The 20,508-nt window shown below is 40.9% G+C and overlaps 2 protein-coding genes across 2 annotated transcripts; both read left to right on the forward strand.

The window, feature by feature from the left end:
* The first annotated feature begins 423 nt into the window (after positions 1-423).
* Positions 424-2,478, forward strand: LOC107848519 (pentatricopeptide repeat-containing protein At4g21065). The gene has a single exon (XM_016693304.2). It carries the CDS (start codon positions 484-486, stop codon positions 2,215-2,217), a length of 1,734 nt encoding a protein of 577 aa, XP_016548790.2. The 5' UTR covers positions 424-483; the 3' UTR covers positions 2,218-2,478.
* Positions 2,479-5,215: 2,737 nt separating this feature from the next.
* On the forward strand, positions 5,216-15,606 carry LOC107847661 (nucleobase-ascorbate transporter 12). The gene is made up of 10 exons (XM_016692051.2): positions 5,216-6,844; positions 7,975-8,072; positions 8,192-8,362; positions 8,953-9,053; positions 11,097-11,232; positions 11,442-11,492; positions 11,581-11,868; positions 12,377-12,611; positions 14,664-14,950; positions 15,022-15,606. The coding sequence occupies exons 1-10, from the start codon at positions 6,277-6,279 to the stop codon at positions 15,241-15,243; spliced, it is 2,157 nt and encodes a 718-aa protein (XP_016547537.2). The 5' UTR covers positions 5,216-6,276; the 3' UTR covers positions 15,244-15,606.
* The last annotated feature ends 4,902 nt before the right edge of the window (positions 15,607-20,508 follow it).

The following is a 20,508-nucleotide window of genomic DNA, read 5'->3' on the forward strand; positions in this document are numbered from 1 at the left end:
TAATCCTGTGATAAGTTACATTATCCTGGATGGAATAACTTGTTTTCCAATTAAACAAGCCTCAAGGGGTCATTTGATTGGAAAAGAGTTATCGAGATAATTAATCTGAAATTAGTTATCTCATCATATATATGAGATAACTTATCCCATCACCAAGTTATAAATAGTGGGATCCCAAGGGCAGTGGTGGAGCCAGCATTTTAATTGAGGGGGTTCAAAATCGAAAAATGTGAACGAAATAATTAATTGAAGGAGGTTTAGCGTTAACTATATATACATGAAAAATAATTTTAAGCTTGTATACATAATATAATTTTTTGCCGAACCCCCTCACTATGAGCTGGATCTGCCACTGCCCAAGGGTATTATGGTCATTAGACAACTCATAAGGATAACATAACAAAACTTATAAAAACACTGTGATATACACACACAACACAAACACAATTCTCTCACCTTATTCATTTCAATTTTTTTTTCACCATGGAAATATCAACAATGGCACAAGGCATGCAACTCCATGCCCGTTTACTCAAAACAAGCAGCCAACAAGACCAAACCCATTCCCAATTTCTCAGTAAACTCTTCACTTTCTCCGCCCTTTCGCCTTCCGGTAACCTTGCCTACGCTCGATGTATACTCAGCACTCTCACAAGTCCAAACAATTCATATTACTACAACACCATGATACGTGCATATTCGGACTCACCCGACCCAACCCGGTCCATCAGACTCTTCCTCGCCATGCATGAAGAACCCGGGGTCGTCGTGCCCCGGCCTGATAAGTATACGTATCCGTTCGTGCTCAAGGCTTGTGGGAGACTACGTGATGTTCGGGTTGGGGAGCAGGTGCATGCGTTGGTTGTGAAGTCCGGGTTGAAGGTGGATTTATACGTGAATAATGCGCTTGTGCATATGTATTTTGGATGTGTTGATTCGGGTAATGCTCGTAAGGTGTTCGATGGAATGTCCGAGAGAGATGTCGTTTCGTGGACGACGATGATTGATGGGTTGGTTGATAATGATAGGGGTATCGAAGCGATTAGGTTGTTCGGGGAGATGATGGAGAGTGGGGTGGAGGCGAATGAGGCGACTTTGGTTTCGGTTCTGAGAGCATGTGCCGATACTGGAGCGTTGAGTGTTGGACGGAAGGTTGATGGTTTGGTTAAGGAGGGGAGTATTGGGAGTGTGAAGGGTAACGTTGGGACCGCGCTTATTGATATGTACGCGAAATGTGGGTGTGTAGATGAGGCGAGACGAGTTTTTGATGAGATGACGGAGAAGGATGTTTATGCTTGGACAGCGATGATATCCGGTCTTGCAAGTCACGGGCTTTGTGAGGAGGCGATGGAGCGTTTTGAGGAGATGAAGAGTGTTGGTGTGAAGCCGGATGAAAGAACAATGACTGCTGTTTTATCGGCTTGTAGGAATGCCGGTTGGATTGGTAGAGGATTGTATCATGTAAGGAGTATGAAGAAGTATATGTTGAGACCTACGATTCAGCATTATGGATGTATAGTAGATACGTTTGTGCGTGCTGGACAGTTGGAGGAGGCGGAGCAGTTTATCAGGAAGATGGTGCCGATTGATCCGGATGTTGTGCTATGGAGGACGTTGTTATGGGGTTGTAAGATTCACGGAGATGTTGAAAGGAGTGAGCGCTTATTAAAGGACGTTGAGCTTTTGAAAATGGATTCTCGTGATTGTGGGAGTTACGTACTTCTTGGGAATGTCTATGCAGCCACGGGGAATTGGAAGGAGAAGGCGAAGATGAGAGAGTTGATGAATCAAAGAGGGTTAGTGAAGACACCGGGGTCTAGCAGGATTGAGATTGATGGCAACATCCATGAATTTACAGCGGGAGACTCCAGACACGTTGAATCAGATAATATCTATGCAAAATTGGATGAAATAGAAGAAAACGTTAGCAGAGAAGGTTATGATCCCAAAGTTTCGGAGGTATTACTTGAAATAGATGATGACGAGAAAGCATCTCAGCTTCTCCACCACAGCGAGAAACTTGCATTGTCCTTCGGACTTATTAAAACTAATCCGGGAACTGTCATAAGGATAGTGAAGAACCTAAGGTCTTGCGAGGATTGTCATTTGTTCATGAAACTAATCTCAAAGTTATACCAAAGAGAGATCATCATTAGGGACCGTATCCGTTACCATCACTTCAGGGATGGCGAATGTTCTTGTGGAGATCGATGGTGATTGTAGTTTTCATCGCTGAGAAAATGTACCAACCATTTGTTTTACAAGGACTCGGACCAAGAACTTTCTGCAACTGTTGCATCTACATTATGGCATCGATGACCTCAATTTTGATCGCTCAATCCATGATTTTCACAAGCGTGACCAACATAGTTACGAAAGGAAACAGAGGTACATGAAAAATCTGATCACAATGTTTAAGATAATGCAACAATCCTATAGTTTTGTACTTTATGAAGTTGTATGAAGATGTTTATACTATTTGTTTGTCTCCTTATGTAACTATGCATTGTTATTACGCGAAACTTCGTGGTGTTAATGTCTCGTGTCCGAAGTCTTGTGTGATAAGAATATATATACAGAATTTGAAGGTAAGTTCGACGGAGTGGTGGTTAGGTATAGAGTGTTTGTATGAGGTAAAGTGTTGGTCAGTTAATAACTTTCAAGTTCAAAAGTTGAGACCGGCGGAAATGAGGATGCTGATGTGTCACATACTACGAGAGATATGATTAAGAATGAAGATATTCGGAACAAGGCGAGAATGACCTCCGAGGTGGAAAAGATGAAAGTCAAGGTTGAAGGAAAAGAAGAATATACCAACAAAATTTGAAGGTAAGTTTGACATAGTGATGGTTAGGTATAGAGTGTTGTAACGGTAAAAATGTTGGTCAGTTAATAACTTTCATATTCAAAAGTTGAGAATGGCGGAAATGAGGATGCTGATATGTCAGCATACTGCAAGAGATACAATTTAAGAATGAAGATATTCAGAACGAGGTGAGAATGGCATCCGAGGTGGAAAATATGAAAAAAGTCGAGGTTGAAAACTACTCTCTGCGTCCAATTTTAGTTGGTCACTTTTCATTTTATACGATACTTAAACAATCGTAAATAAAATTTTAACTTTACTAATTTACTCTTCATTCATATTGCTGGGTATCAAAGTCATTTATGAAAAATTTGCTCACATTAATGAAATAGCATATGAATGAATAGATTTGAAACTTATAAATTTGTTTAGGCTTCAAAAGAATATTAATTGTCGGGGTAAAATAAAACAAAAAAAATAATTCTGTCTTAATTTAGTAAGTAGATAAATAATTTGAGATATGTATTTTTGTATTTGCTTTAAAATTGCTAAATATATAAATAATTGATCGAGAACTAAATAACTTTTTGAACTGGAGTAACTAATTAATGTGAAAACGTATTCTTAACTAAAAGAATGATTTTAAATTTATTTACAACAAGTTAAATTTGACAATCATTTAAGGATTCTGAAAGTATTTATTGTTTATCTATTTTTAGATTGCATTTTAAATTTTATTTTTGTCCTTTTGTCTTGGATTTTGGTTTACTTACAAGATCCGTGCCTTCAATTAATATATCATCCAGTATATCTCTCGCCCGATATTCGATATTTGTATTATTAACTGATCTGAATTTATATCGCGTAACATTCATTTAAAGAGAAAACACTTTTTAACGTGCTTTTTTTTTTTTTTTTAAGATTTCTAATTGAAAATATAGAAATTATGAATCATTCCACCGAAACTTTCATTGATATTAGTCTCCTAACAACTTTAGGTTAAGAAGGAAAGTTGTAATTGTCATGATTGTTTCATTAATATTGAACTTCCACCTTAAAATAGTTTAGTCATAAATAAGGAAAATGAAAAAGCAATTAATAAATCACAAGGGTTGGTGTGATGGTTCAGCACCTCACCCCTTAAGTAAGAGGTTGGGGGTTCGATCCCCACCTCTGATGAACGGAGAAAACTCTATGGCCAGCTTCCTACTGCTTAGTGCGCCGACCGTGGAACGAAGGATTAGTCTCACGGCTGCCGGCTATGAAGATACCTTGAGAAACATAAAAGAAAAGAAAAAGCACTTCATAGAAAATAAAAAATTTCTATAAAATTTGAGGACAAAGGTGATCGTTATAAAATAAAAGGTGGGAATCAATGGTTGGAAATTAGAGAAGACTCATGTATCGATGAGTTCAGAAGTAAACATATGAGCTAGTCAAAGGGGGTTTTGACATCTATTGAAATATTATTGTATCTGTTTATTGGATCGAGTTGATTCACTTGTTTCATCTCACTGTATATTCGTCTGATGCAGTACATAGCTTGGGCTAATGTTGGTTTCAACTGCCTCAACATATTGATTTCGGTCCTTAAAAAATTCTTATATATTATTTTATTACTTTTATATAGATTGGGTAAATCTTTAGTATAAATCTTAAATATTTTATATTTTATTTAAGAGTGTGCCTTACCTTATTTAGGATTGTATATCTTTATTATTTTGTACCTTAATTAGATTTTTACTTTATTTTAAATTTTAAAGTCGATTTAGTGCTACCTTTAGTTTTAGGTTAATTTCATTCATTTAATTATATAAATAAAGTATTTTCAATAATTCAGTAATTCAATAAAAATCCAATATTCAAATCAATTCAATCAATTGTTCAATTCAATTGTCATTGTTCTTTCAATTGTCCAATTCATTCATTCAAATTATCATTTAATTTTTTCGCAGTCTTCTTTAAAACTTTCTTTTCAATTTTTAACAATATCTACTATATATACATAATTTTTTTTTAACCATGTAAAAATAATACATAATTTTTCGTCGAAAATTGTTCGAATAAACTCCGAAATAAAAGGCGGCTCCGTCCCTGGTTTGACGCATACTATCACATGTTAGTCGAGGAGTGTTTCACTAATCGTGAAGTGATAGTTCAAATAAGAAACTTACAATCTCAATATGAAATTCAAAACGTTTGAGATAATTTAGGTGTGTTTTTAATAGCGATTATTTTGATAAGGACTACTATAGTATAAAAATAATATTTTCAAGAAGAACGTTAGGAAACAAAAGGGATAAGGTGTGACATCATATTACAACTCGAACAGAAAAAACAACCAAACGGCACCGTTTTGTCTCTCTAAATTCTCTCCTTACCTGTCTCTCTCTTGTCTTTTTCTGTCACTCTCACTCTTTCTTTCTCTCTCTACAAAAGCTTAGCTAGCTCCAGCAGTGTACTTCAATTCTCACTCTCACATTTGTTTTTACACACACTTACACCTTCCACTGTGTGTAAAAAACTATACCATTTTTACCCCTCACAAAGTTCAATTTTTTTTCCTTTTGTTGATGTTCTTGAATTTGTCACTTTTCACACACTAAACACCTTCACTCTGTGTAAAAAGTCCCAACATTTTTAGTAACCCCACAACTTTCATTTTCCTTTATTGGGTGTTCGTAGCTAACAATTCTCACACACTAACACCTTCACTGTGTGTAGAAAGTGCCATTTTTAACCCTCACAAAGTTCATTTTTTCCTTTTCTTTGATGTTCTTGAAAAATTGTCACTTTTCACACACTAAACACCTTCACTCTGTGTAAAAAGTACCATTCTTAGCCCCCACAGAGCTCATTTTTCCTTTTCTTGGGTGTTCTTGAAGTTAGCTAAAATCCTCACCTTTCACACACTAACACCTTCAGTGTGTGTAAAGAGTACCATTCTTACACCCCACAAAGTTCATTTTTACTGTTCTTGAAATTGTCAAGCTAGCTACAAATTCTCACTTCTCACACACTAATACACTCACTGTGTGTAAAAAAGTACCATTTCTTAGTAACCCCACAAGCTCATTTACCTTATTGGGTGTTCTTGAAATTGTCAAGCTAGCTACAGTTCTCCACTTTACACACACCAACACCTTCACTGTGTGTAAAAAGTACCCTTTTTAGCAACCCCACAAGCTCATTTTGCTTTATTTGAAAGTTTTTTCTTTCTTGGGTGTTCTTAAAATTGTGAAGCTAGCTATAATCCACCACTTTTCACATACTAACATACTTACTGCGTGTAAAAAGTACCCGTTTTTAGTAACCCCACAAGCTTATTTTCCTTTTATGTGAATTTTTTTTTGGAACCCTAGCTAGAATTAGATCCAAGAATATCCATTTGGATAAAAGTTGGTTGTTGGTATAGTTTAGTGTGTTTTATTTGAGTTAATGGGGTTATAAAGTGTGAAAAAATCAAGAGAATGGCTAGTTCTGACCCGAATAAGCGTACCCGACCCGGTCCATGGCCACCTGCACCGGAATCTGCAGCAATGCCACCTTCTTCTTGGGCAAAGAAAACTGGGTTTCGTCCAAAGTTCTCAGGGGAGACAAATGCTAGTGATTCTGGGCAAATTGGGATACAAATACCGGGTCAACAGCAATCAACCCGGAGAAGAGAGTCCGACCCGAATTTGGATCTTGAAGCGGGCCGGGTTAGGAGTAGACAAGAGAAGGTTAATGGGGAAGTAGTGGGTGAAAGAGAGAAAGATAAGCCTGTGAGGAAAAGGAGGGATTCTGATGGTGGTGGTAGAGTGGTTAAGAGTACTAATGGACAGGCAGTTGGTACTGCTACTACTGCTACTACTGCTACTACTGCTACTGTTGCTGAGCCAGCTGGGGCGGCGGTGGCTGCTGCGGCGCCGCAGCCGGCTCGAAGAGCTTCGAGGAATGAAGATGTTGTTGATGTGTTGCCACAAGTAGTTGATGATGATGGTTTTATGTCGAGGCATTCACATATGAAATATGAACTCAGAGATACTCCTGGTCTTGGTGAGCTGATTTTTGATTGTCATTATTTGAATATGTTGAGTTAAGAGTCTTTTGGAAACAACCTCTCTACCTCGACGAGGTAGGGCTAAGGTCTGCATACACTCTACCCTCCCCAACCCCACTTTGTAGGATTTCATTGGTATGTTATTGTTGTTATTGTATTGTTTGAATATTTTAGTTAGGTGGTCTGTGGCAAACTTGTGTGCACTTTGATTAGTTCACCGGGGAGCCTTCGTTTCCACTAACATATTTATTTGAATATGTTGGTTAATTGAAAAAGCAAGAATTTTTCACTGCATCCCTTGTAATCAGGATAATCAAATGCCATTTGTTTGTATTATTTTTGGACTTCTTCTGTTATGACCAGTAATTGCGATATTGACTATTGATTATTGCCAAACGTAATTAGGTCGAAGTTAAGATTAGTTACACCTGTCCATGTGGAGAAGGTTTGATCTTTTAGTCTTAACATTGACATTACTGATGTATATTCATATGTTAGTTATATGTTACTGAATTTGCTGTTGAAAGGATGACGAGATGCTATGTGTTTGTGGTTTTTGGACCTTTTTCTGTTTTGAGTATGTAATTATGATAGTGAGTATTGGCAAATGTATTTAGGTCGAAATTAAGATTAGTTACACTTGTCCATGTAGAAAAGATTTGAGCTTTTAGTCTAATAGTAGATTACTGATGTATCTTCATATGTTGCATTTCCTATGGACTCTATGGGGATTTCAACAATATCTTTCAATGTTGGGATCGTTGATGCTAATTCATCTTGTGATAGAAAAATCTGTCATTTTTCACCGAATTGCTTGTTAATAGTATAATCAAATGCCATTTGTTTGCGGTTTTCTGTACCTTTTTTTTTTGTTTTGAGCATGTAATTGCGATATTGGCTGTTGAGTATTGTCAAATATAATTAGGTCGAAATTAAGATTAGTTACATCTGTCCATGTGGAAACAGCCTCTCTACTTCTTCGGATAGCGATATGGACTGCGTACATCTTACCCTCCCCAGACCCCACGCTGTGGGAATACACTGGGTTTGTTGTTGTTGTCCATGTGGAAAAGATTTGATCTTTGTCCAATAGTGAGATTACTGATGTATGGGTCATATGTTGCAGTTCCTATTGGACTCTATGGATTTCAACATTATCTTTCAATGTTGGGATCGTTGATACTAATTCCACTTGTGATAGTTCCAGCAATGGGTGGTAACTATGTGAGTATTTTACTTTCTTTTTATTTACTTTCTTTTTATTCTTATTCATGTTATGTTTAATATAATATTAAATTTGTTTTATTTAACTGATGTGAGCTGATAAAAGTTAGTACTTATAGGAGGATACATCAAATGTGGTCTCCACTGTGCTCTTTGTGTCAGGGGTGACGACGCTGTTGCACACGTCATTTGGCTCGAGGTTGCCTCTAATACAGGGCTCTTCATTTGTTTATCTTGCTCCTGCTCTTGCAATAATCAACTCCCCAGAGTTCTTGGCATTGGAGGGAAATGTATGTTTCACGCTCCTCCTTGCTATGTTATCGGATAATACTTTGCGAGCATCCATGTGTATCTGTCGTTCTGGCATTTCTCGTAATCCCGTTGAATGGCAGATTTTTTTTTCTTCCAACAAAAATGAAGTATACTGGTTTGGATATTGCATTATGCTTTAGTGCTTACTAAATGCTGCACTTTATTGATGATTAGCAGCACACCTTTTCTATATGTAGATGGTGGGATATGAATTGTTCTACGTATAACTTGTGTGGCTTCAACTACCTCATAAGCAAAACAGTGCTTGTTTCTACGGATGAAAATAATTTCTAGTGGGATTTTACATGAGTACCCGCTATTCTTCAAGAAGCTAATATGGAACAGATGCACTGTTAACTCTTAAAGCATCTTATTAGACAAAGTTTCCTTTCCAGCTCTATCTCTCTCTATTTTTATTACTCTCTTGGCTAGATAGCCTCGGCCTTTTAGCTTTGATTCTTGTCCCATCACTGAATTTAACAGCGGCACTAATTATTGGTTGTGTACTTTGCCTATGAAGTAGTTATTTATGTCAAAACATAGTAGTAAGAAGGTCTCCTACCTGCAGAATTTCAAGCATATCATGAAGGAGTTGCAAGGTGCTATCATAATTTCTTCAGCTTTTCAAGCAATTCTTGGATACAGTGGGCTGATGTCAGTACTAGTGAGGTAAGAAATTCTTGTCCAACATCTGTATGTAGTCTTCTCTGTTGTCTTGACCTACGTTGCGCGAACTCTTCACTTTTGATGCAGCACCAGTGTCGGATTCTCCAAAAGTACACTACTTTTGGAGAATTTGACACGAACCCGCTGACAATTTTGGGGAGTTCGAGCAACATAGGTCTTGTCAATATATGCTTTCATAATTCCGCGGCTAATATTTAGAGCCTCATGGATGCTAATAGAACTGAGTAATTGATTCTGTTGCTTATTGGATCTTTTCATTATCACATATTATTACGTGGCATTATCAGCTTAGTTCTCAGCTAAGACATTTCTTTTCACTCTATTCTGCCGGTCAAATTATATACCCAGTAGATAGATCAGTACGACCTATGTACATTCTTCTTCTTTTTTTTCTTTTATAGATATGTCCTGCAAAAATTCTTTAGTTCTAACATATAGAAATATCACCACTGCGCTTATGCTATATGCCGTTGAATGATATTAGGGGACATCTAGATTTAGTTTTAGTTGACTACAACGGACAGGTATTTTGGGTGCTAATTGAAGGACATTCATTTTTTTTTTTCACATCGTTTATAAGTCTAGTATTTTAGATAGATTGGTTAGACTTAGCTGCCTACTTCCTTGAGAAGGTAATTCCTTCTCCTCCCTCCCCAAACACCTTTTTCTACTTTCTTTGGTATTTGGTGTATCATGATCACGGAGGGGACTATTTTAGCTTGATAGGTCCCATATCATTCTTGTTTAGTTGTCTTTTTATCTTTTTCCTCTTTGAGCAATAGGAAATGCTATGAAACACTTGACAAAAATATGAGCTTTAACGATGTTGTGTTATTGAGAAGGGTTCTACACTTCGTATCTGGTTTAGTACTCAATAATTCAGTCTATGGGATAGTCTCAATTTCTCTTACCTCGAGATGATTGATCAATTGGAATCAAATGATAGAAAATAACAGTAACAAAATATCTTGGAAGTCTCATTTTTAGATCTTGACTATCAGCCCATAAAGATGGCCTATGGATTTGATTCCCCTGCTGTAACATATTAACAAAGGAAGTTCTAGTTAGCGGGAACACAGAAAAGAAAGGAACTCTTATTGTGTGCAATGTTGTTCTTCTTATAACCAATCCACCACATCTATTTCCTCTAGGTTTAGTAGACTTTAATCACATTATAAGTTCTTGAATCTTAAGTGGTGTATCATGTGTTAGAAGAGCTATTTGACTCACTTTTAAGAATCCACGGGCACAAAAGAACCAGGGAAATTTACATGTGTTAGAAGAGCTATTTGACTCACTTTTAAGAATCCACGGGCACAAAAGAACCAGGGAAATTTACAAGTGGAGGTTTGGTTCTTGTAGAAAAATGATATTTTCTTGTTCAATTTAGCTACTTCTTGTCTTAAGGTCATTGGATAATGGCACCACAACCAAAAACAAAGGTTATATATGTCGGAAACTTTGGTTGATGGGCCCCTGCCTACCTTTCTTTACTCAAATACAAAGTTTCCAACTCATGACGTGCTCCTACTACAGATCCCAAGCTGTACTACCTTTCAGGTTGAGCCAAATGATTTGCCCCAAATCTATTCTAGAAACACATGTCTGGAAGAAAATTTTACGTTCACTCATAGTCTTCAGTTTCTTTTTGCTCCTTGTCATTACAGCTTTCTCTGGAGTTCTTTTGTATAGGTCTACTAAAATTTTAATTTCTAACTTGTACATTTGTTGGTCATAGGAAACAAATGATTCGAACACCACAGTTATAAAAAAATTTAAAAACAATAACGGAATGATCTCACCCTGAAATATGAATTAATCTTGCCCTTTATTCTAACATTGTTTTTTTGCTTTAGAGGTTTTTGTTTTAACTATTTTTCTGCTTCTTTTCTTTGTTCAGTATTCTTATTTTTGGACAATGTTAACATTTCTCAACAACAACAAAAAAATTATTGTTAATTTTGGACACAAACATGGTGTGCAAATATAAATCTAAACACTGTTTTGCCGCCCTTTATGGTCTAGGTTGATCAATCCTGTGGTTGTGGCTCCTACTGTTGCTGCCGTTGGACTTTCATTCTACAGTTATGGTTTCCCACAAATTGGTACATGTTTTGAAATTGGAGCAGTGCAGATATTGTTGGTTATTATTTTCTCTCTTGTAAGTTTCCACAAGTTCATGTTTAGATTTTTTCCTGTATCATGTAAAACAAATGAAATGTCTGATTTGTGCTTATTTGTCACTTTCTTGTATTCGTTCGCTCTGGTCACAACATGTTCTATCTTTCTGCCTGGGTGTTTAAGATAAATTTTCTTTTGCAAGTATATTATGTCTAACTTCTTCAATGTAAATCTTTTCTTGTCATGCAGTACCTCCGTAAGATATCTATTCTTGGTCATCGTGTGTTTCTCATTTATGCGGTAAATCTGGTGGTTTACTTTTTTTTAGCTTTTACTCTTTTTCTGTTTGCTCACCTTCCTCTAACCATGGGTTCATGTTCATGTGCAGGTTCCATTGGGTCTAGCAATAACATGGGTTCTAGCTTTCCTTCTGACTGCATTGGGGGCATATAGCTATAAAGGCTGTGATATGAATGCACCAATATCAAATATAATATCCGATCACTGCAGAAAGAATATCCCTAGGATGAAGCACTGTCGTGCTGATGCTTCACACGCATTAAGATCTGCTCCGTGGTTTAGATTCCCTTATCCATTGCAATGGGGTACGCCTGTCTTCCACTGGAAAATGGCTCTAGTAATGTGTGTGGTATCCATAATTTCATCTGTGGATTCGGTGAGTTGTTTCCCTGTTGAGTTCTAATTTTCTTATCTTAGTGATAAGTTAGTCCTAAAATATTGCATTTTCAGTGGTGTAATCTGTTGCGCTGACACTTATTTTAAGAGCTGTCTGGCACTAAAGTAGACCTCAACTCATTTGCGTCACTGTGCCTTGAGGAAAATATATTGGTCAAGAAGAATTTTAACTCTTCAGGAAGATCATTCAGATAGTAAGACGCTAAGTGAAGTTTAAGCCACACAGCCGTCTAGTTATTAATGCCGACTTGTTGTAAATCTGTGCATCTTGTCTTTAACGGTTTTCACTTAAAGCAAGCATTATCGTTTTTTTTTCACTTTTTACCTTGAGACACTCGGATACTTGCTTTAAAATATGTCCTCAATGTTCCAATCTTGTAAATTGACTCCTTGCTCAATATTTCTCACCTCAAATATTGGACGATATATAGAATGCAGAACTATCTTTTTTACTTTTTTCCCCTAATGATTCTCTTCTCAACTTTTAGGTTGGGTCATATCATGCATCATCATTATTGGTTGCATCCAGACCACCAACACCTGGTGTTTTAAGTCGAGGAATTGGTCTTGAAGGTCTTTGTAGCCTCTTGGCTGGTCTATGGGGCACAGGAACTGGATCAGCAACTTTAACGGAAAATGTGCACACAATTGCTGTTACCAAAATGGGAAGCCGCAGAGCGATCGAGCTGGGGGCTTGTGTTTTAATTGTCCTGTCTCTCATAGGTATGCCTCTAGAGATAACCTTATGAATTTATAAAATTTGTGTAAATATCCCTCGTTAGCATTTCTCAACTCGTAAAAATTAAATCATGTTCATGTCAGGAGGTAGAATATAAGTACTGATTTTTGTGTTTGGAGGAGAAAAAAGCCTTTGGTAAACCTTTATAATTCCACTATCTTTATGTTCTACTTTGTGTGTGATGTCTATGAAGTATGAAGATAGACCATCTGGTCTATATACCCTTGGTTTTTCCAAAATCTTATTTCTTTTGCCTCCTGGCTATCGTTATATTGACTCCCCCCTTTTTGTGCTCATTTTGTACTCATATTAGAAACTTCATCACCGAGATAACCAGTTAGCATGCATGTTCATTAGTTTGGTAATGAGATGATTCTCTAATCTCTCAGACCATACAATGAAGAGAAAATGGGATGTAAATACTGGATGCCGTAATATATGTGGACTTCAGTGTATTCCCCACCTAGTGGGGTCTGGGGAGGGTAGTGTACGCAGTCCATAACTATCTAAATTTGATGAATCTTCCCGAGTAAATTCTACTTGTTACTGATATATATTATGATTACTTTTTTTTTTTTTTGAAACCGATAACTTGTTATCTATTCTTACTTAGAAATACAGAAACTGTTACCATGTTCTTAAGGGTTAGCTATGATACCCTCTTCATTTTTTGGGTTTGTGGCACTTATGCCTAAAGTAGTATCTCCTCAAGGTTATTGGTTAAAGTGAAACAATTATTTTTCCTTCCAAACTAACGACGATTGAGTCTCACTAAAGATATGAATCAACTGGTTCTATCAGTGTTCACTTCTTCGTCCGAGAATACCACAGTTGGAATGAAGTAACTCTCTTCACTTGAAGAGAAGAAATAGTTGGTTTTAAAGCAACATTTGGGAAAATAGCCTGCATTATTTTCAGCACCTCTTTGTTTGTCATTATGCAAAAGGAATGTGATGGAGAAAATCTGAACGAAGAGAAATACAAGTTTGGGCTGAGGGACGAACCTTTGAACGACTTGAGGACTATCAAGGATCAGGAGCTGTACGAACCTTTGAACGACTTGAGGACTATCAAGGATCAGGAGCTGTATGATAGACCTGAAGGGGTAGTTTATATTAATTCTGTTCAACTTTTTTCCTTGGCTGAGATAATCAAGTCGATCTAGAATTAAAAGAGGGGTAAAAATTTTAGTCCTCTCCAACCAATTAAGAGAACTTCTATCATGATCCGTTGTTCCCTCCTCTCCCCTCAAGAAACCCCCTCATCTTATGCAGCATTGTGAAGAGAATCATGTCCAAAGAAATTTAGGAGCGGACCCATACTCCCTCGAGTTCCAATCCTTTTGCGCCAACTGGCGTTGTGCTCCAACTCGTAGGGGATTCTTGGTTATTAAACAAACGACAGGCCTTTGGTTTAGTGGCAAAGGAAATACTACACAGGATGTGTAGGCGCAAACATCACAGGTCAGAAGCCCCTCGAAGATTAAGGTTGGTGTTTAAGTGTGGGAGGAGGGTCTGCCTGTTCCAGCATATCTCATACCTTTACTCCAACTTGGGCTGTGCCAGCTAACGTGCAGGGAATTTCAAAGGAAGATTCAAAAGAAATGACATCTTCTCCCTCTTTAGACAAAACAGGTTTTTTTGACTAGTGTTTGGCTTAATTGTGTGGACTCTTCACTTTAGATGCCGCACCGGTGTCGGATTCTCCGAAAATACACTACTTTTGGAGAATCTGACATGGACCCGCTGACATTTTCGAAAAGTCCGAGCAACATAGGTGTTTGGAATATGCTTTAGGTTTCATTGGTAATCTTGATTATCAAAAACTATTCGCTGCTACATGTATACTAACATAACAACAAATGATTAGCTTACGTCTTAAAGTATGTGGCTTACAATAGTGGATATCCCAGTTCTTACATTTTGACCCTTGAAAACTCATGTGCTGGTGTAATTGCTGCCTATTTGCATATATCGAGTCACCTATATATCATAGGGACGTAATGATAACAATGCTCCTTTTTGACATGCAAACAGGTAAAGTAGGAGGCTTTATTGCATCAATACCAGATGTCATCGTCGCAGGCCTTTTATGCTTTATGTGGACAATGCTTACGGCCCTGGGCTTGTCAAATTTACGCTATAGTGAAGCAGGAAGCTCAAGGAATATTATCATAGTTGGCCTGTCTTTGTTCCTGTCCCTTTCTATACCAGCCTACTTCCAGCAGTATGGCATCTCTCCAAACAGCAAATTGCCTGTTCCAAATTATTTTCAACCATATGTTGTGGCTTCTCACGGTCCAATTCGCACCAGCTTTGGAGGGGTATGCACTTTCAAACGTATTCACATGAACTAAAGTTCTCTTGAAATGGTCCTAAAATGTTTCTTTTGCAGCTAAACTACGTTTTGAATACATTGTTATCACTCCACATGGTGATAGCATTCTTGGTAGCTGTTATCCTCGACAACACTGTGCCAGGGAGTCGCCAGGAGCGTGGGGTGTACGTTTGGTCCGACCCCGAGACAGCAAAAAGGGAGCCTGCTGTAGCCAAAGACTATGGGTTGCCATTCAGAGTTGGCAAAATCTTCAGATGGGTGAAATGGGTTGGACTATAAGGCCCGGAGTTATGATTCGTTGCTCAAGAGTTTCAACTAGCAACATTTTTTCAACCTCGACAGGAAAAAGTCCTCGCAGAAAAAGACTGATGAGGCAACGTGGAATCATGACTTCTCCCCCACGCGGCGCTGAGTTTATCGAGGCAAGTAGGTGTTACAGAGGGGGAGATACTTGTTGTACATGTAATATGATGTTTGTATAAACTGTATGTAGTTTAGTTGAAATGTCCAGGTGAACTTATTTCTCTGTATTTTTTTCTCTTTTGGCTCCCACTGTTTACATTGAGAGATTTGTTTTGGTTAAATGTGGAGCTATGTATGTACCACACACACATTAATATTATTCTTTTTGTTACATTCAAACCTCTCTTATAACGGTGTCGTTTATTCCAATATTTTCTGACTGCTATAGTGAAATGCCGTCCGTCGTAGAGAAAGTATAATAAAACATAACAACAAGAAGAAAATGTTTATATTATATTAGAAAGAAAGTGAGAACATATTATTATACTATAACATAGAAAAATTGTAGTGAAACAATGAAACAATGAATGGATGCCATATAAAGATAAGAGGATATTAAAATTTAATTTAGATATCTAAGCGTATAGTAATATGTGGACATGACGATACTACTACTACTTAAATGAGCACTTGCACAAATCATATAAACAAAACACAATGAGACAAATTATGCTCCACATATGGGGTTGTTTAACTACCCAAACAGCCCCGACACCCCAAAGGCCCACACTAGGTTGTTCCCTAGCCTGCCTGGGGCAGCCCGATCGATTTTAGGCGAAAAACACGCCTGGACCCCGAGCCCACCCTGGCAACCATGGGTTATAGCACACCGATTTGGCAAAAAAAAGGTCAGTTCGCGTTGTTTTGCCCGTTTAACCACCCAAAAGGCCCATACTGGGCCGCACCCCAGCCTGCCTCCCGATTGATTTTAAACCAAAAATATGCCAGGACCCCAGGCCCACCCCGGAAATCGTGTGCTATAGCATACCAATTTGGTCCGAAAATGACCCGTTCACGTCGTTTTGCCCATTTGACCACCAAACCGGACCCGCCCACACTAGGCCGCTCCCAACCTGCCGGGGTAGCCTGGTTAATTTTTGACCAAAAACACGCCCGGACCTCGGGCCCACCTGGGAATCGTGGGCTATAGCACACCAATTTGGCTAAAAAATGGCCCGTTTGCTCCGTTTCGTCCGTCTGACCACCCAAACGGCCCCGCCATCCTAAAGGCCCACAGTAGGCCGATCCCCAGCCTGCCTGGGGCAGCCCGTTCAATTTTTGGCCAAAAATACGCCCGGACCCCAGACCCACCCCAGAAATTGTGTTATAGCATACCGATTTGGCCCAAAAATGGCGCGTTCACATCGTTTCACCCATTTAACCACCCAAACAGACATGCCCACCCCAAAGGCCCACACTAGGCAGCTCCCAGCCTGCCTGGGGCAGTCTGGTCAATTTTCAACCAAAAACATGCCCGAACCTCGGGCCAACCCTGGAAACTGTGGGCTATAGCACACCAATTTGGCCCAAAAATGGTTCGTTCACCCCGTTTCGCCCGTTTGACCACCCCAAAGGCCCATACTAGGTCGTTTCTTAGCCTGCCTGGGGTAGCCCAGTCAATTTTCAACCAAAAACACGCTCGGACCTAGGGCCCACCTTGGAAATCGTGGGCTATAGCACACTGATTTTGCTAAAAAATGGCCCGTTCGTGCTGTTTTGAATGTTTTACCACCCAAACGGCCCCGCCCACCCCAAAGGCCCACACAAGGCCGCTCGCCAGCTTGCATGGGGAAGCCTGGTCGATTTTAGACAAAAAATACGCCCGGACCACGGGCCCACCCTAGAAACCGTTGGCTATATCACACCGATTTGGCCCAAAAATAGCTCATTCGCGCCGTTTCGCCCGTTTGACCAGTCAAACGGTCCCGTCCACCCCAAAAGCCGCTCCTCAGCTTGCCTGGGGCAGCCCTATTAATTTTTGGCCAAAAATACGCCGGACCTCGGCCCATCCGCATACCATGGGCTATAACACATCGATTTGGCCCAAAAATTGCCCGTTCGCGCTGTTTTACTCGTTTAACCACCTAAATGACCCCGCGCACCCCAAAGGCCCACACTAGGCCGCTCCCCAGCCTGCCTAGGGCAGTCCATCGATTTTCAACCAAAAACACGCCCGACCCCCATCCCACCTTTGAAATCGTGGGCTATAGCACACCGATTTGACTCGAAAATGACCTGTTCATGCTATTTTGCCCGTTTGACCACCCAAACGGCACCGCACACCCCAAAAGACCACACTAGGCCGCTCCCAGTCTGCTTGAGACAGCCGGTCGATTTTCATAAAAAACACACCGGGACCCTGAGCGCACTCCAAAAACCGAGGGTTATAGCAAACCGATTTGGCCAGAAAATGTTCATTCGTACCGTTTCATCTGTTTGACCACCTAAATGGCCCCTCCCACCCAAAAGACCCATACTAGGGAACACCCCAGCCTGCTTGGGGCAGCCCAATCGATTTTCGATAAAAAATATGCCGACCCCAGAACCACCTCGAAAATCATGCTTTATAGCACATCGATTTGGCCAAAAAATGGCACATACGCCCACTCCAAAGGCCTATACTAGACCGCTCCCAGCCTGCCTGGGGAAGCCTGGTCAATTTTTGACCAAAAACATGCCCGAACCTCGGGCCCACCCTGAAAATTGTGGGCTATAGCACACCAATTTGGAACGTATACGACTTGTTCACCCCGTTTGACCACCCTAAAAGCCACGCCCGCCTCAAAGCCCCATACTAGGCCGCTCCCCAGCCTGCCTAGGGCAGCCCGGTCAGTTTTCAACTCAAAATACGCTCGAACCCGGGGATAACCTCAGAAATTATGGGCTATAACACATCGATTTGACCCAAAAATGGCCCATTCACATGCTTGACAACCCAAAAGGCCCCGTCCACCCCAAAGGCCCATGCTAGGCCGCTCCCTAGCTTGCATGGGGTAACCTGGTTGATTTTCGGCCAAAAACATGCCCGAACCCCGGGTCCACCCTAGAAACAGTTGGCTATAGCACACCGATTTGGCCTAAAAATGGCTCGTTTTCACCGTTTCGCCCATTTGATCGGCCAAACTACCTCGCCCACCTAGAAGGCCCACACTAGGCCATTCCCCAGCTTCCCTGGGGAAGCCATGTGGATTTTTGGCCAAAAACAATCTGGACCCCGGCCCACCCGGATACCGTGGGCTATATAGCACATCGATTTAGCCTGAAAATTGCCCGTTCTTTTTTGCCCGTTTGACCACCTAAACGGCCTCGCCTACCCCAAAGGCCTATAATAGGTCGCTCCCTACCCTGCCTGGGGCAGCCCGATAAATTTTCAGCCAAAAACACGATCTGACCCCAATCCCACCTTTGAAACTGTGGGCTATAGCACACCGATTTGACATGAAAATGGACTGTTCATGCCATTTCGCTCGTTTGACCATCCAAACAGCCCCGCACACTCTAAGGGCCCATACTAGGCCGCTCCCCAGCCTGCTTAGGGCTGCCCAATCGATTTTAATAAAAAAACATGCTCGGACCCCAGGCCCACCCGAGATACTGTGGGCGGCTATAACACACCTTTGGCCAGAAAATGTCTCATTCGTGCCATTTCGTCCGTTTGACCACCCAAATGGCCCCGCCACCCCAAAGGCCCACACTAGGCCGCTCCCCAGCCTGCCTGAGGCTGCTCGATCGATTTTAGGCTAAACACACGCCTGGATCCCGGGCCCACCCTAGAAACTATGGGCTATAACACACCGATTTATCCTGAAAATGGATCGTTCGCATCATTTTGGCCGTTTGACGACCCAAACGGCCCTTCCCACCCAAAAGGCCCACACTAGGTCGCTCCCAGCCTACCTGGGGATGCTCGGTCAATTTTTGGCCAAAAATATGCTCGGACCCCAGGCCCACCCTAGAAACCGTGGGATATAGCACACCCATTTGGCCTGAAAATGGTTCATTCACGCCGTTTTACCCGTTTGACTACCCAAATGACCCCACCCACCCTAAAGGCCCATACTAGGCTACTTCCCGACCAGCTTGGGGCATCCCGATTGATTTTTGGCTAAAAATATGCTCAGACCCTGGGCTCATGCTGGAAACCATGGGCTATAACACACCGATTTGTCCTAAAAATGGCCCATTCACGCTGTTTTGCCCGTTTGACCACCCAAACGGCCCACCCCACCCCAAAGGCCCATATTAGGCTGCTCCCAGCCTGCTTGAGGTAGTCTGGTTGATTTTTCGCTAAAAAGATGCCTAGACCCCGAGTCTCACCCTAAAAATCGTGGTCTATACACACTGATTTGGCTCGAAAATGGCCCGTTTGTGCCGTTTCACCCGTTTGACCACCCAAATAGCCTGCCTACCCAAAACGCCCACACTAGGTCGCTCTCCACCCTGCCTGAGGCATCTCGGTCGAGTTTCAGCCAAAAACACGCCTGGACCCCATGCCCACCCTTGAAACCGTGGGCTATAGCACACAGATTTGGCCCGAAAATGGCTCGTTCGCGCCGTTTGACCATCCAAACAGCCCCGCCCAGCCCAAAGACCCATGCTAGACCGCTTCCTAGCCTGCTTGGGGCAGCCCTATCAATTTTTGGTCAAAAACACGCCCGGACCCCTGGCCTACCCTGAATACCGTGAGGTATAGCACACCAATTTGGCCCAAAAATGGCCTATTCGCATTGTTTCTCCCGTTTGACCACCCAAACAGCACCGCCCACCTCAAAGGTCCATACTAGGCAACTCCCTAGCATGATTGGGAAAGCCCAGCTGATTTATGGTAAAAAACACGTTTGAAGCTTGGGCCCACCCCAGAAATCATGGGATATAGATCTCCGATTTGGCTCGAAAATGGCCCATTGGCACCGTCTCACCCGTTTGACCACCCAAACGGCCCTGCTCAACCCAAAATTCCATACTGGGCTGCTCTCCAGCCTGCTTGGGGCAGCCCGATCAATTTTTGACTAAAAACACACTCTGACCCCTGGCTTATCCCGAAAAATGTGGGCTATAGCACACCGATTTGGCCCAAAAATGGCCCATTAATGCTATTTTGACCGGTTGACCACCCAAACGGCCTCGCCTAGCCCAAAGGCCCACACAAGGCCGCTTCTTAGACTACCTAGGGCAGCCCTATCAATTTTTGGCAAAAAACACGGCCGAACCCCCGGTCCACCCTAGAAACCGTAGGCTATA

Source organism: Capsicum annuum, chromosome 11 (assembly GCF_002878395.1).
Source record: "Capsicum annuum cultivar UCD-10X-F1 chromosome 11, UCD10Xv1.1, whole genome shotgun sequence".
NCBI classification, from domain to species: Eukaryota; Viridiplantae; Streptophyta; class Magnoliopsida; order Solanales; family Solanaceae; genus Capsicum; species Capsicum annuum.

Bases quoted from the DNA above. Each gene is read 5' to 3' on its own strand.
- LOC107847661 (XM_016692051.2), top strand. From the start codon at position 6,277: ATGGCTAGTTCTGACCCGAATAAGCGTACCCGACCCGGTCCATGGCCA. The intron at 8,363-8,952 runs GTATGTTTCACG...TCCTACCTGCAG, and splicing joins TCTTGGCATTGGAGGGAAAT to AATTTCAAGCATATCATGAA. The intron at 11,233-11,441 runs GTAAGTTTCCAC...CTTGTCATGCAG, and splicing joins TGGTTATTATTTTCTCTCTT to TACCTCCGTAAGATATCTAT.
- LOC107848519 (XM_016693304.2), top strand. From the start codon at position 484: ATGGAAATATCAACAATGGCACAAGGCATGCAACTCCATGCCCGTTTA.